The sequence below is a fragment of the Calonectris borealis genome, chromosome 1 (assembly GCF_964195595.1).
Source record: "Calonectris borealis chromosome 1, bCalBor7.hap1.2, whole genome shotgun sequence".
Taxonomy (NCBI): domain Eukaryota; kingdom Metazoa; phylum Chordata; class Aves; order Procellariiformes; family Procellariidae; genus Calonectris; species Calonectris borealis.
Window position 1 is genome coordinate 16,964,495 of NC_134312.1, and position 13,968 is coordinate 16,978,462.

Genomic DNA, 13,968 nt, shown 5'->3' on the forward strand with positions numbered 1-13,968 from the left:
AGGCAGATTTAGGGGATTAAGTTTCATGCGTGTGGCCTGGAGGCTCTACAAAGTACATGTAAACAAAAGTTGGGTGTGTTCATGCTTTGGAGAGGAGGAGAGGGAAGGATGCAAGGCAACATGTTGTTTGGGAAGTTGCCACATCTAAGCAGATGTGATTGGAAACAGGTAGAAAACACCTGATTGTATACAATTAAGAGAGTAGCCTGAAAAACAGGTGAGATGCGGCCATGTAGAAGACAAAATGGGTGAAGTCACATTGGTCCTGGAGAAAAATCTCAGTGGCCAGGCTGGGAACTGGGCAAGGAGAGATGACCGAAATGAACTCTTTCACACTTTAAAGCATGGGTGCTGCCTTAAGACATGAGAGTGGGAAAAGTTTGGCTGTAAACAGAAGAAAAATCACTTTCTCAATTGATGTGGATGAGGATTGGGGTGGAAGAGGAGGAAATGTTCCTATAGCCAGTGCTGGAGCAGAATCTGACTTGCATGAGGACTATTACTTGCCCGACCACACATTCAGTGTGAATAGTAAGACTTTGAGAGCCATGAGATTCCAGGTAATCTACTCTCACTCTTCATAAGTGGCCAGAAATCAGGTTGAAGGTGAGGCATTTGTTGCTTACTCATTAAGGTCATCACATTAGCCTGGTGCTAAACTTATCGAGGGTGCTATATAGATCTCAGAGCATGAAGTATCCCTTGAGCAGACCTCAGGTTGGGTGATGAAGATCTCTTATCTGCACATCCTTTTTGGGGAAGATGTCTTTCAAACCTGACACAGCCGTGATCTCTCTCTGGTTGCTACCTCCCAGCTCCGTGGCAGAGTGGGACATTGTGTAAGAGCAATTACAGAATGAGAAGGGAGTCTGTCTTTGGGGTGAAGCTTTCCTGATGTGGTGAGTCTGGCTTTGTTTTTCCTTTGTGCTGCACATGTGCTGGTGAAACGCTACTTTTTCTCTTAGCACTGCCTTCAGATTTAATGGTAAGTTAGGGAGGAAGGACACCATCATCGCTGCTGGGTCTCTGGATGTTGAGTTACAATCCAAGGGAAGTGATTGAGCCGGTAACAAGCTGCTAGTAGTGACACAGATTTCCGTCAGCTCAGCTGGTCTCTGGAATGGTATCTTGCTGTGGCCTGATTATGGTCACGCATAATGCACTTGCAGATTGCTGTTGTGCTGGTTTTTATAGCAGCAGAGTGCTTGGAGGTGCTGCCCGGCTGCAAGGCAGGGAGCTAGTTGGGAGGGTTCTCATGGGAAGTCTCTGCAGGCTGACATCGAAACTGCTTGCTTGACAGTCCTGTCATTGCTATAATAATTACCATGCAAATCATTGATATTTTAGGCATGCTGTTCCTCTTTGTGGTCACTCTGAGCCTTTACTTAGTAGTAGAAAGGAGAAAATTATTTGGCACCTGTCATAATTGCATCAATTCCTCAGTGTAGAAATTAATTTTGAGCTTTTTCTTTTAAAAAAGATAGAATAAAAATATATGAAGAAAAACTTTTTTTTTTTAAGTTGTCAACCTTCATTCTACAAGTTAGTGTTAAAAGCCTTTGAGAATTGGGGGGAAGTTGGGTTTTTGGGATGCACAAGATGTTACTTAATTTTGAAAATGTGTTTTCCATCTTGATTTTTAGAAAAGGTCTTTCTAGGCTTTCTGGTACTAGAAAACAATGCAAGAAGTACCTCTGGAGCTTTAGAAGCCCTCAGAGTTCATGCTTGTAAGAACAATTGATTGCCTTTGTGCTGTCTGCACTGGATTAGTGAAAGAATAAGAGGGCTTAGACTTAAGAGGAAGCTTGCCCTCTGACTGACTTCACGGCATTAAAATAAGGCAGTAGAATAACCTACTGAGTTGGCATTTTCTAAATATTAAGCGTTATAGACAGCATGCTACAATGTTTAATTGCTCAACTTTCCAGTTGTGTAAAGTGCTTTTAGGAAAGGCATATGATTAATTTCTCTTTGAAGACTTTCCCTCTCTACCTAGAAATAAAAGCTATTTTATTACAAGATGTTCATTAATTTAGAAGAAAGTAACTTTATTATGAGCTTCTGTACATATTCGTCAGGTTTTGTGTTTAGTGGACACAGGTGCTAGTGGATCAAGTTGGTTGTTAGTGAAGGAGCTATGTAAATCCTGAATTATTTTTAGCATTCTTATTTCATGATAATGATTATGTTATTAGAGAGAAAGTCTGTGACCTATATTACACACTCCATGTCCTTAAATGCAAATACTATTTGTAGAATATTTATGCCTATTTTACACATCATATAATCTTTCCTTTAATGATATTTTTCAAAGGTTTGCTTAATTTCCACTTCACACTAGAGGGTATGCTCACAAGAGAGGTACCGCCTGATCATTAATGAGCTTTCCGTAAAGGAATTAGTGTGCAGAAAACCTTACAAATAAATTATGGTTATTGTCTAGTGTCACACAGTGGAATATAATGAAACATTTAGAATAAAAATTCTGAAAAGCACTCCTGACAGTGATGCACATCCCTCGGTGAAAAACTTGTAATCTGCAATAAAAAGAAGATACATCATGCTCTGATTTGTACAGGATACTTCTAACTTGAACTAACATATATGTGTGATGATGTAATTTGAATTAGTCCGCAGCAGTCCACTCAGAGTTGTTGGAGACCAGCGCTCTCTGCATCAGCAAGCATTGGCACGGTCGCAGTAGATCAGTAGGTAGCTGTGGGCCCTTATGGAACAAGTTTCGTGTGTTTGGAGTGGAGCGTTTTGGCTTAGTTTCCTCTGAAAGGGGTATAATTTGTGCACACTGAAACTGCTCTACGATCCAAACCAACATGTGGTAAGTGAAGATGTCGGGGGAATTTGCTTCAAGACAGCACAGCTACTCCAAACCAAACACTAATGTAGACATGGCCCTTAAAGCACGGAATATGAAATGAATATGTGCCTTTAAAGTATACTCTGTGTATACAGATCTTCAACTTTGACATTGTGTAACTGAAAGTAGCCACACCGAGGTAAATATAGGTACTTGAAGTTTGATGTAAATGGAGAATCTATATAAAATATTCCATGATTTTGTTTGTATGTAGCTGTACTGCTGATGTTTTATCACTCTTATATAGCCTTATTTGTCCCCGTCTTTTAAGCTGCACACGTGTTGGTTTTTTTTTTTAAGTTTGGTGCTGCTTTGAGAACTTGGAAACACTTTTAAAAAAAAAAAATTGTAAACAAATTATTAGTCAATTACAGGTGGAATAATATGTTATGTTGGTCAGAGTTTTTCTTCCTGATAGTTAACCATTAAACCAATTGAATCACAAACTTGCACAATCATCTTTAGTCATGGAGCCAGTACATGAATTCAATTTTGACAAGACTGCAAGAGTATTAAGAATGCAGGAGTTAATAAAATGATAGAATATAAGAAGTCTGAGATGGCTGTATTCTACGGAAGTAGTTCGTCAGAAACTGAACAAACTGAAATAAAAGCTGGAATTTGTCTCAGTGGGGAAATAACGAGGAATGAGACACTCTTACCTTTAGAACTTGTTAGGTATTGGCTTTTTCTTTTCTCTGAAGGCATGCTGCTTCACTGAAACCAAACATTTCACAGAAGTGTTCTGGCTATGACAAAGCTCCTTTCCTGTCAAAGGAAAAGAAGAAATGTAAACCTTCTCCTTGCTCTCGTAGCAAGGAGGCTTTCATTTAAGATGCTATTGTAGGCTTTGGGGGTCCTTGCTCCCGAATTACTACTTAAACTATCCTGCATTTTTTTTCATATTTCTGTTGCTATTAAAAAAAAGAAAATAATCCATTTTTACAATGAAAGCATGAAGAAGTCTGACAAAACTGGAAAGCTTGATTTCAAAGTCTGAAATGGATCATGCAAGCTACTCTTTAGTAATGCATAGTATGCATACAGAAACATTCAGAGTTCTAGGCAGGTCTTCAACTTGAAGTTGTTAGGTGAACCTTCAGGGAAGATAACATCATTTGCATGAACAGTTGTATGAGTGGGGTTCTGATACAGTCGGTACTGTGGCTCAGACAGCTGGAAGCTTCCTGGCTTGATGAAAAATTTCCACTTTTCAGTCAGTAAGGAATTCTATTCAGATCTCTTATTTACATTGTTTGTATAATCCTCTTTATGTTGATGAGAATTTCTAATAGTTCTTTTTGTCTCTTCCAAAACAGAATTAGACCACAGCTAGCCAAAGAGAAGATTGAAGGATGCCATATTTGTACATCTGTCACACCTGGTGAACCTCAAGTATTCTTGGGAAAAGATAAGGCCTTCACTTTTGATTACGTCTTTAACATTGACTCACAGCAAGAAGAGATCTATGAACAATGTATAGAAAAACTAATTGAAGGTTGCTTTGAAGGCTATAATGCCACTGTCTTTGCTTATGGCCAAGTAAGCTTTACAAATTTATTTTAAACTATTTATTTTGGAATAAACAGTTTCTTGTAACTGATCTTTCTCTTAAATTTTAGAATGCGTGAACCTGTTTTTTAGTGTCTTGATTTTATTTTAAATGAGATACTCTGTAGGATACTGTTTAGGAGTTTGTATAGATTCTGTGCAGAATGGCAATTGAAACACAGAAGACATATATAGGTAGTAGGTCTGAATTCATAGTAATGCTGAAAATAGCGTGAGTCCATATAATTCCTGAATTCACCCCAATGCAGCAATACAAATTAGTGACTTAATCAGTTGATATAGATAGGTTGTACTGAGATTCTTTTCTGAACAATTATCCATTCCTCTGTGTTTTCAGACGCTTTTGGGAAGAGGAGCTTTTTTAAAATAGATCCTAGGGAACTTCAAGCCACATTGTTTTTTTTGTGGGCAAAATGTAGAGTTTGGATTCCAAAGTCTCAGAACTTTTCATAAAGAACACACCCTCTCAGTAACTGGGCACACATTTTACTTCTCAAAACTGAAATATCATTGAGAACAGCGTAGAGAATGCGTTATTGTCTTCTGAATATTTCTTTAGGAATTGATCGCATAAAATTTGGTCTTGGATGCTGAATTTCATCACTGCTAAATGTCATATCTCAAGTTAGCTAGGTGAAGTCTAGTCCTAGTAAAACAAAGATCCAGTTTAGTAGATTATGTTCAGCTGCGTGATACTATCTTTGTTTTAGACTTGACCCACTAATTAAGTGAAAATGCAACACTACCTTGTCTTCTACAGGACTCCACATTTAATTAAGCTATTTTCCTAGTAGAAGTACAGCTTGTATTTTTCAGTGCTGTCTATAAATTGAGAACAATGGTAATGTTCTCCCTGAGATATTCAGACATCAGAATTAAGAGAGTCATTTGATCTACTTCAGTAAAGAATTGCAAATGCTGCTTCTACATCCAAAATACATGCTTTAATTAGCTGTCTCGGTTGAAAACATTAAACTATTCTTTTGACCGCAGAGATGATAGCTCAAAGCTGATGTAAGCAGCTTAGAGGAAGCTTGTAGGGGAAAAGTTATGACAGATTGAACTGGACCCTGCCTTCTTGTATGTGATCTGTGGAAAAACAGTAGAATTTGTCCAACTTCTACTGTTTATCCATTTTTCAAAATGACCTATTGTTAATATTGTAAAGATGACCGACTTAGTAGTCACTGTCTAGCACTAGCGTTCGCAAACTGCATTTCTCTGTGATGATCGGTGCTATTAACGTGTTCTCGTGACTACTCCTTTTTCAATTTAGACAGGTGCTGGTAAAACATACACCATGGGCACTGGATTTGATGTCAACATAACAGAAGAGGAACAAGGCATTATATCGCGTGCTGTTAAGCATCTTTTCAGATGTATTGAAGAAAAAAAACAAGCTGCTATTAAACAAGGACTTCCACCTCCAGATTTTAAAGTGAATGCACAGTTCTTAGAGGTAAATATGATCTGTGTTTGTGTGTAACTTCATACATTTTTTTTGAAAGCCAATTGAACATTTTTTCTAGTTGCTACTGTTACATTTTTTTCCCCATGAGATGTTTTGAATTCATCTTCAAGATTTCAAAAGGAAATTTTATGGAGTTTGCTTCAGCTCTTCAATATATGAAAAAGAGCTTTTTTTATCTTATTCCAGTTATTTTAGTAGTTTCCTTTGCAGTGTTACTTTGAAGTGTAGGAATAGTTATATTAGTCATAATTTATCCCTTTCTGCAGCACACATTTGTTTGTGGGGCCTGTTGCTCTTGCCTCTTTGTAATTCTTTACAAAGCCTTAAAGCAAGAAACTATAAAAAAAAAAATTGTACTTTGTGCCTTTGAATAGTGACCATGCTTCGCCTGTTTGTATCACTTTGCCATAGATAACTTTAGCTTTCAAAATCTGTTCAGGCGACTTGTTAATGTCCTTTCACCAAAGAAGAAACCTGGCGTAAAAATACTTCTTTCTGTGATCCCCAGAGGTTTAAGATTGGGCTTCTGTGTTACTGTTCCCTCTTTCATTAGAAAACCTGGGTCAGTGCTGTGGAAAAACTGTTCTCTTTGTGTTTTCTTGTAGACACAGCTACTGGTAAGAGAGGCCATAACATCTGTGATCTTTCTGACCTGCAGCAGCTGTTGGTTTAAGTCTTGCAGCTTTTATGCTGTGTCTTCTGCCCATGGAACTATTTTTTAAATTGAGTGGTTTAGATGTAACAGATTTACATTCACTACCAAGCTGCAAAATCTGATACTTTAAGCACAGGGAGAGGAAGAATCAATTTAAGGAAGAGCAGGTGTAAATGTGTATTACTTAGTTCAGTATTTGCAACTTTACTTTATCTACTTTGGGGGAAAAAAACCACTTTTATATTACCCAAGAGAAAAGCTGTTGGTTTTATTACTGCTGAAGTAAACTAGGTCCTTTAGGCATATGTTCCTATAATTGTTTTAAAGATTAACAAGCTGGCATTAGTTTTGCACTAGTATAGGTTTGTCACTGCTAACCTCAAGCAGAGCTTTTGTTGCTCTGGCTAATGTTTGCCTAGAGAGAGTCTAGGCTTGAGCATGGGCTGTGGGAATGCTATGCTCTTCTGTTCTCTCTGTTTGAACATCGGGGAGCTGCAGCTTTATTTCTGCGTAGGCAGCTACAACAGTAGTAGTGTAAGGATAGTAACCAGCATAGTTTCTGAATTCCTTGTGGTTTTTGACATAACATTACAAATGCGACTGTGAGAGTTCCAAAATACAGAGCAGTAGCTGAATCTTACAATGCTAATGGTATGCGGAATTGCAGCCATTATAACATATTTCAGATGAAAATTTAAAACCTGTCTTGTTTATCTAATTTAGAGAAAGGCTAAATGATGTATATAATAATTTCTCCCTTAACAAAATGTTACTTTTTTGGGGAAATTGTTTTATTGTACTGAGGCTAAATTGGAGCTTTTCCACACAGAGCTTTTTCTGATTAGTTATGTATTGTACACTACTTTTGTATCAGAAAGTATCCTTTTCCTCCCACCCTATCTACCATTAGGGCTGGATTACATAAACAATAATTTAGTCTTTGAAGGTGTTGAAGCAACGTTTTATTTTGGAATAACTTTGAAGTCTGACAGCTGGGTAACTATTGGGAGCAGTGACTTCTGTTTGCTACTTTCTTGCTTTTCTTCAGTTTGCTGCAGTCTGCCTCTCTTAACTCCTTGCTTTCCTTTCCAAAAAATAGGCATATGCAGTCCCATGCAATTGTAGGTGCATTGTCAGGATCCTCTCTAAATTGTGGCATCAGTTTGTTTGCACTTAGCAAGGTAAAAACATTAGTAAGAAGGCTCCTACTTAGAGTATTTATGCCTAATAATTAAATATAATTCCTTTTTAATGTGTAAAGAATTAAAAGTATCACATTCGCAAATGCTGAACCTTTTCTTCTCAGGGATGGATTTTCACTCGTGAGAGGAGAAAGCCTCTTGCTTTCAGTGTATGAGAAAGTACATTGGGTGAATACAGATCTATTGCAGTTGTTCTTTGGCTTTTACTTGGGAACTCTGATCAGGGGTTTAATCAGCCTGGCCTAAGATCTGCTGAACTGAATTGGTATAACCAAATTGAAGACACTGGAATTGTTCCAGTGTACATCGGCAGAGACCTGAGCCATGAGATTCCCAGTGGGACGCTGCTTTTTCTGGGTTTTTCTGTGTTGTTTTTTTTTTTTTATGTTTGCCCTAACATCTACAATTGGATCTAAACACCTTTCCTAAAACCCAGAACATTCCTATGAAATGATAATCCATCTCCTCTAACACTGATAACTGCATGGTAATTTCTGACATCTTTGCTGGTTCTGATATCATTTACTGACCTAAAAGTCTGTGCTTAATGATACTGAGTTGAAAGACCAAAAAATACACATGTACTTACCTTCAGGAGACCCAGTGAAACAGGCAGTAAACGTTAAGCAGCTGAAACATGTAGTAAATAGTTGCTATTGCTCATATGATTGTGCCTGAAAGTTGTAACTGAATCTGGGGCACCAAAGTGTAGGTATTGTTTGGAGGAAAGTACAAAAGTCCTGCTCAAGAAACCATGACATAGTATTTTTGGCGTTCTGGTTGGTGTCTTTAATAAGCAGCTTGCACAAACTATTATACATTAAATTCCTTCCAGGGCTTGGAACAGTTTATCTAAATGAAAGAGAGATATAGAATTATTAAGGTGTGAGAGAGCAGATGAGAAAAGGTGTGATGGCAGGGAGAGCCAGTGGAGTGAGTTTGAAGTGTTTGGAGGAGGGTGCACCCAACTGAATCAACAAAACAAAAGCCAAGCCCAAGGTCAAACCTGAAGACAGCAGGTGCCTGCCACAGAAACCACTGCCGCTGTTGTTCTGCTGGCACCGAGTGCCTCCCCTTCCCTTGTCCCACCAAAGAATTTTCTCCCAGATCTGGCGATGTGGAGGAAGTTACTGCTTCTTTGGGTGGCATAATAGTAAGGTGGGCAGATGACTTAATCTGTCCTTGTAAGTTTGGATTCTTCATGGCAGCCCTCTTTGAGAGCCTTGGCGTTTGGATTTTTAGAACCTTCTGTATGTGCCATGCACAGATTTGTTAGTCTTTGGAGGGATTCCTAAAGTAATATACATTTTTTGTCTTTTTTTTTTTTTATCCTTAGCTTTACAATGAAGAAATTCTTGATCTGTTTGATACCACACGTGATATTGATGCAAAGAATAAAAAATCAAATATTAAAATACATGAAGATTCAGCGGGAGGAATTTATACAGTGGGCGTTACAACCAGAACTGTGAATGGAGAATCGGAGGTGATCATTGAAAATAAATCACTCTGTAACATACCATATGCTTTCTAAAAATGTTGTCTGTTTTGATAAGCAGTTAAAAATAGATGTTATGCTTGCTAACATCTGTATCTCCGACAATTTAAGTGTAAAGCTTAGCTGAAATTTTTATTTTCTTTAGTTTCTGTAGGCTTAAATCTGATAAATGTCTGCTATTAAGTGCATACCACTTTCACTTAATGCTAGAAACAGACTTTTGCTAATAGTATAGCTCTGCTGGGAGAGAAAACTTTGGCATGTGTGTAAATCTAATCTCTCAAATCTTTTTTATGTGACAGGAAAGCTTTGCACGATGACTGATGTGATGTAAATTACCGTTCATAAGTGTCTGTGCGTTGCAAATCTGAATACAAATGTTATTGTACTGTACGTTTTTAAACAAAAAGTACAAAAATTGTCCATTTTTGCCACAGGTGAATGGAAGGAAGATTGCTATGTTACTGCCAGGGGACAGTAAAAAGCGGGGTACAAAAATTTGAGTGTTTTCTTTCAGGAACCACAAAAAAATACTTTTAGTTTGCTTATTTAAGAATCTTTGTGGTTTTGGCATATAGGAACTGAAATCATAGCAAAGAGAAAAAGCTTATTTATATCCAAAACAATAAATGTTATAGGAACACTTTTTATTTAAACTGCAAGCAATGCAATGTAATTCTTGTCTGTTTTCTAGATGATGCAGTGCTTGAAGCTGGGGGCTTTGTCTCGAACCACTGCCAGCACTCAAATGAATGTTCAGAGCTCACGGTCACATGCTATCTTTACTATACACTTATGTCAAACCAGAGTCTGTCCTGCATTTAACACTGTACGTATCTTTGCTGTTACTAAACTTCACTTTAGTAACCATTTTTCAAAATGTGAATATTGTTTTGGCAGCCACTGCTATTTGAATTGCACTTAGTAAAGATGCTACAGTCATCATCATGCTCAATGAATTTGCTAAGCATTATAATAATTTGATTTAATCTGTGCATATGTAACCATCCTCTAGCCAGAGGCAACAATAAACTGCAGCCTCTTACATGAACCTGCCCATTCTCCTCTAGCGTTTTCTTCAGCATTTCATTGCAACATACACAAGTAAGAAAGTTAAAGTGTAATTTGTCTTTAATTGGGAAAGCGTTTTTAAATGTCTTAGTAGTTAGTGGGTTTAAGCTTGCAGTCAGCTAACTGAAAATGCTTCGATATTCCAGATTAAGTGTTGATATCGATCAAGGAGCAAGTAGAAAAGCATTGAAGTCTGAAGCTTAGCATATTTATTTTAAATAGATATATATTTGGGGTTCAAATGTGTTGTTGAGTCTATGCACTTAACCTGAAATTTAAACTATGAATGTACTCGGAGCTGTTCTGTAGAAGATTCTTCCTGTGAATATTCAGTTGTTAGTTGCTGTTGGTGTATCTTGTAAAGAGAAGAGTTCTGAATAAATCCATGCTACTGAAAACTACAGTAGCTTCAGGGGGACTTAATCTGATTATTCTAAAGGTATCAAAATTTTTAAATATTTTGGTGAACTCCTAAGTACCTAGCATTTTACACATAGATACCACATCTTTAAGCATGTGGAACAGTGAACTGGATTTGTAGTGGTTTTTTTTTTTTGGGGGGGGAGTGTGCTGTTTTTTAACACTACAAATAATCATTTGCAGGCAAAATGAGGATCGCTCCCTGGTCCTTTGTGGTATGTAGACCTGCTTTACACACCTGTTAAAAACACTTTTTCCCGCTTTCCACGCTGAAACTGTGGACCTGGTGGTGTGGGCAGCTGTCTGTCTTCTCACTCGGGAGGGACTGGCATTGCACTCGGAGCCCAGACAGGGCACCTTGGTCACTGCGTGGTGACACTGTCTGCTTGGAGGTTTTGTTGAAAACTGTCCGTGTGGCTGGAGAGTGAGAACTCATCTGGGAGCAGGCTGTCAGCACAGCAACCCGCCTGTGCTGGTGCGCTTGCAGCCTTCCCCACCAGCTGAGCCACCCGCAGGACTCTTGCCTGGCCCTGCCTGGGTTTTGGTGGCCACCTTCTGCCTTGTGTCAAAATGTTTTGTTCCTTCTTTTTTGGGAGATACGAACAAGATAATTTGACTGTCTGGAGCAGTACGTTGCTAGATCCTGAATCTGAAGACAGCACCCTCTTCTTTCCCTGCAGTATTTAGGAGAGTAGAGATTAGACCTGACATTGGCCTCTGAACGCTCCCGGAATATAAATTAATACGAGCCCTTACTGGGTGGCCAGGAGAGATGCAGCTCGAGTTTCTGTTGTTGCTGCCGCCTGCAGACAACAGTTTTGGGAGACCTTTGTTACTAGGGCAACGCGGTTCCTCGGGCGACGGCGCGGGCTCTGTGCCTGTCTCTCTGTGCGTGGTCCCGGTGCCCGCGGTGTGCAGCAGCCAGGGCGGCGGTGCGCGGACACGCCGCGCCTTGCGCTGCGTTCACGTCGTCCGTGCTTCTCGGAAGTTTCTGGATGTACGCTTGATTTATTAAATAAGCAAGAGAGAAAGGATGTGTTAATCATTGCTTTGAGGGCTGGGACAGAGAGTGTGATCCACCAGCGGCGTAAATGTCAAAATGGCCGAGAAGGTGTGATAGTCCAGTCTCCTGGAAGTGGCACAATTCCTGTTCTCTTCTGAAACTGCTACAAAAGGAGATCACTTAAGAAGCGTGAAGTGTTTAACTACTGTGAGAACAGTTTGGTCTGCAGCCGCAGGCATTACCCCTTGCAATAGCGGAGGGAGCTGTGGGCTAGCTGGCTAAGGACAGAAAGATCATTGCCACAGAATACCTGAGGTTTTTTTTAAAGAAAAAACAGGACAATCCATGGTTACTGTGATAGAATATTCCCAATAAAGCCTGTAGATTGGACTGTGTGAATGTAAGTCCAGTATACAGTCGGTATATGCCTATTACATGCTGCCATGTCAGTAGAAATTGCCCTGCAATGGGTATCTTAGCAGGAAGGTCAGGAACTGAGTGATTTAAAGATTTTATTTTTTTTTCCTCATTCCGTGTTGCTTTCATGACAACAAGTCCAACTACACTTAGAGTAAAATAAATCTCCACAGGATATGGTGCAGCTACACTAGTTGACAGAAAAAAGCTTGGGATTATCTAATGAAAAAGGATAATTTTACTGCTGTGCTTTGTGATGTGAAGTGGAAAGAGGCTGAGGCTATGGTACCTGCCTGTAGCGTGTGTTCCTGGGCAGACTCCCTGCACCTATGGAAGCGTGCGTCAGGTGCCAGTCATTACAACTTACCTGGGGGCAAAAAAAGAAAGGAACCTCTTCTTTCTCCCTTGTTCCCTCTGCTGTACTTATTTCTGGTCAAGTCAGAAGTGCAGGTGGAATACTGGCTGCTGGGAAAACTGACTTAAAATAATTCCTAAAATAAAATTGAAGAATCATGCCACAGGGAAGATGATGATGGGGATTAGAGAGGTATAAAATCAAAATATCTTTCAGTTATTTGGCAGGCTTATGAACTGGTAATTTGGGAGAGTAATATTACCGTTACTTTTTTAAAAATCAATTTCCTTTGCTAATTGATTTGACTTGCATTCCAGGAGAGGTACAAACTTTGCCCAACTTGCTGATGAGTTTTGTATTTTTTAATATATGTATTGTCCCCTGCCCTGAAACAATTGTAGCCCATACTTAGAAGTAATTGGTACACTGGTATTCATGTGCATTTAGAGCTGAGTCTTCAAGAATGATATGTTAGTGGATATGACTAAAATGGAAACAGTTTTTTTGGGAGATACTGATCTTGTTATAAGAGAATGAGCAAATAAGGAAGGAGATTGACATGACAAATAGGTAGTCTTGTAAATAATTGTTGATTGAACTTTTGAACAGTAGACAAATGTTAATGTGAAAGATCTTACCAAGCTTTATGGGTTCTTCTTTATTTCAGGATAATGCCACTGATAATAGGATTATATCTGAATCTTCTGAGATGAATGAATTTGAAACTCTTACTGCCAAGTTCCATTTTGTCGATCTAGCGGGATCTGAAAGGTTAAAGCGAACAGGAGCTACAGGAGAAAGGGCAAAGGAAGGCATTTCCATCAATTGTGGACTAGTAAGACAATACAATTTGTTTCCATAGGCTGTTGGTACCGTCTTCTCTTCTGTTTGTAGTAATCCCTAAAGTAGAAATGCATCATGTGCTGAACAAGGACTATAGCATGAGACGTAACAGTATATATCGATTCTTATTGGGTTCTGGCTTGCTAACGTTTTCTCGGTTGTACTAGACCCTAGCAAATTATAGTACTTATAACTGTTGTGAAATATAGTTAGCTACTCTAACTTTTAAGGTATTGTAGAGATATTCCTTTCACTTTTTTATTTTTATTTTTTATACTGTCAAGACCCAAATTGGAGAACACAAGCAGTTTGTAAGGAAAACAGGCATGTGAAGTGTGGACAATGAATAAGCTTAATTGATCAATAAATGCTGGTTCTTTGTTATAATTATGAAACATAATGTAAAACAACCCTAGGCAAAACACTTCTAAGTAGAAATAAGATTTTTAACTTCTAGCATCACTTCATATTTTTTTTGGTCTGTGTACTGGCTCTCTATGCAGTTTTTTAATTAACTGTATTAAATGTTTTATTTAATTATGACTACACTGAAATGTAGGGCTGGTGATTATCAGTGAAGATTGTA

General features: G+C 38.6%; 1 protein-coding gene across 1 annotated transcript in view; it reads left to right on the forward strand.

Moving 5' to 3' along the window:
* The window catches only part of KIF21A (kinesin family member 21A), a 93,595-nt gene that overhangs the window by 27,835 nt on the left and 51,792 nt on the right, over positions 1 to 13,968 (forward strand). The window contains exons 2-6 of the mRNA XM_075145829.1: positions 4,195 to 4,417; positions 5,724 to 5,906; positions 9,112 to 9,261; positions 9,968 to 10,102; positions 13,207 to 13,374. Of these exons, the coding sequence (XP_075001930.1) occupies positions 4,195 to 4,417; positions 5,724 to 5,906; positions 9,112 to 9,261; positions 9,968 to 10,102; positions 13,207 to 13,374 (859 nt within the window). The remainder of the gene's footprint in view (positions 1 to 4,194; positions 4,418 to 5,723; positions 5,907 to 9,111; positions 9,262 to 9,967; positions 10,103 to 13,206; positions 13,375 to 13,968) is intronic.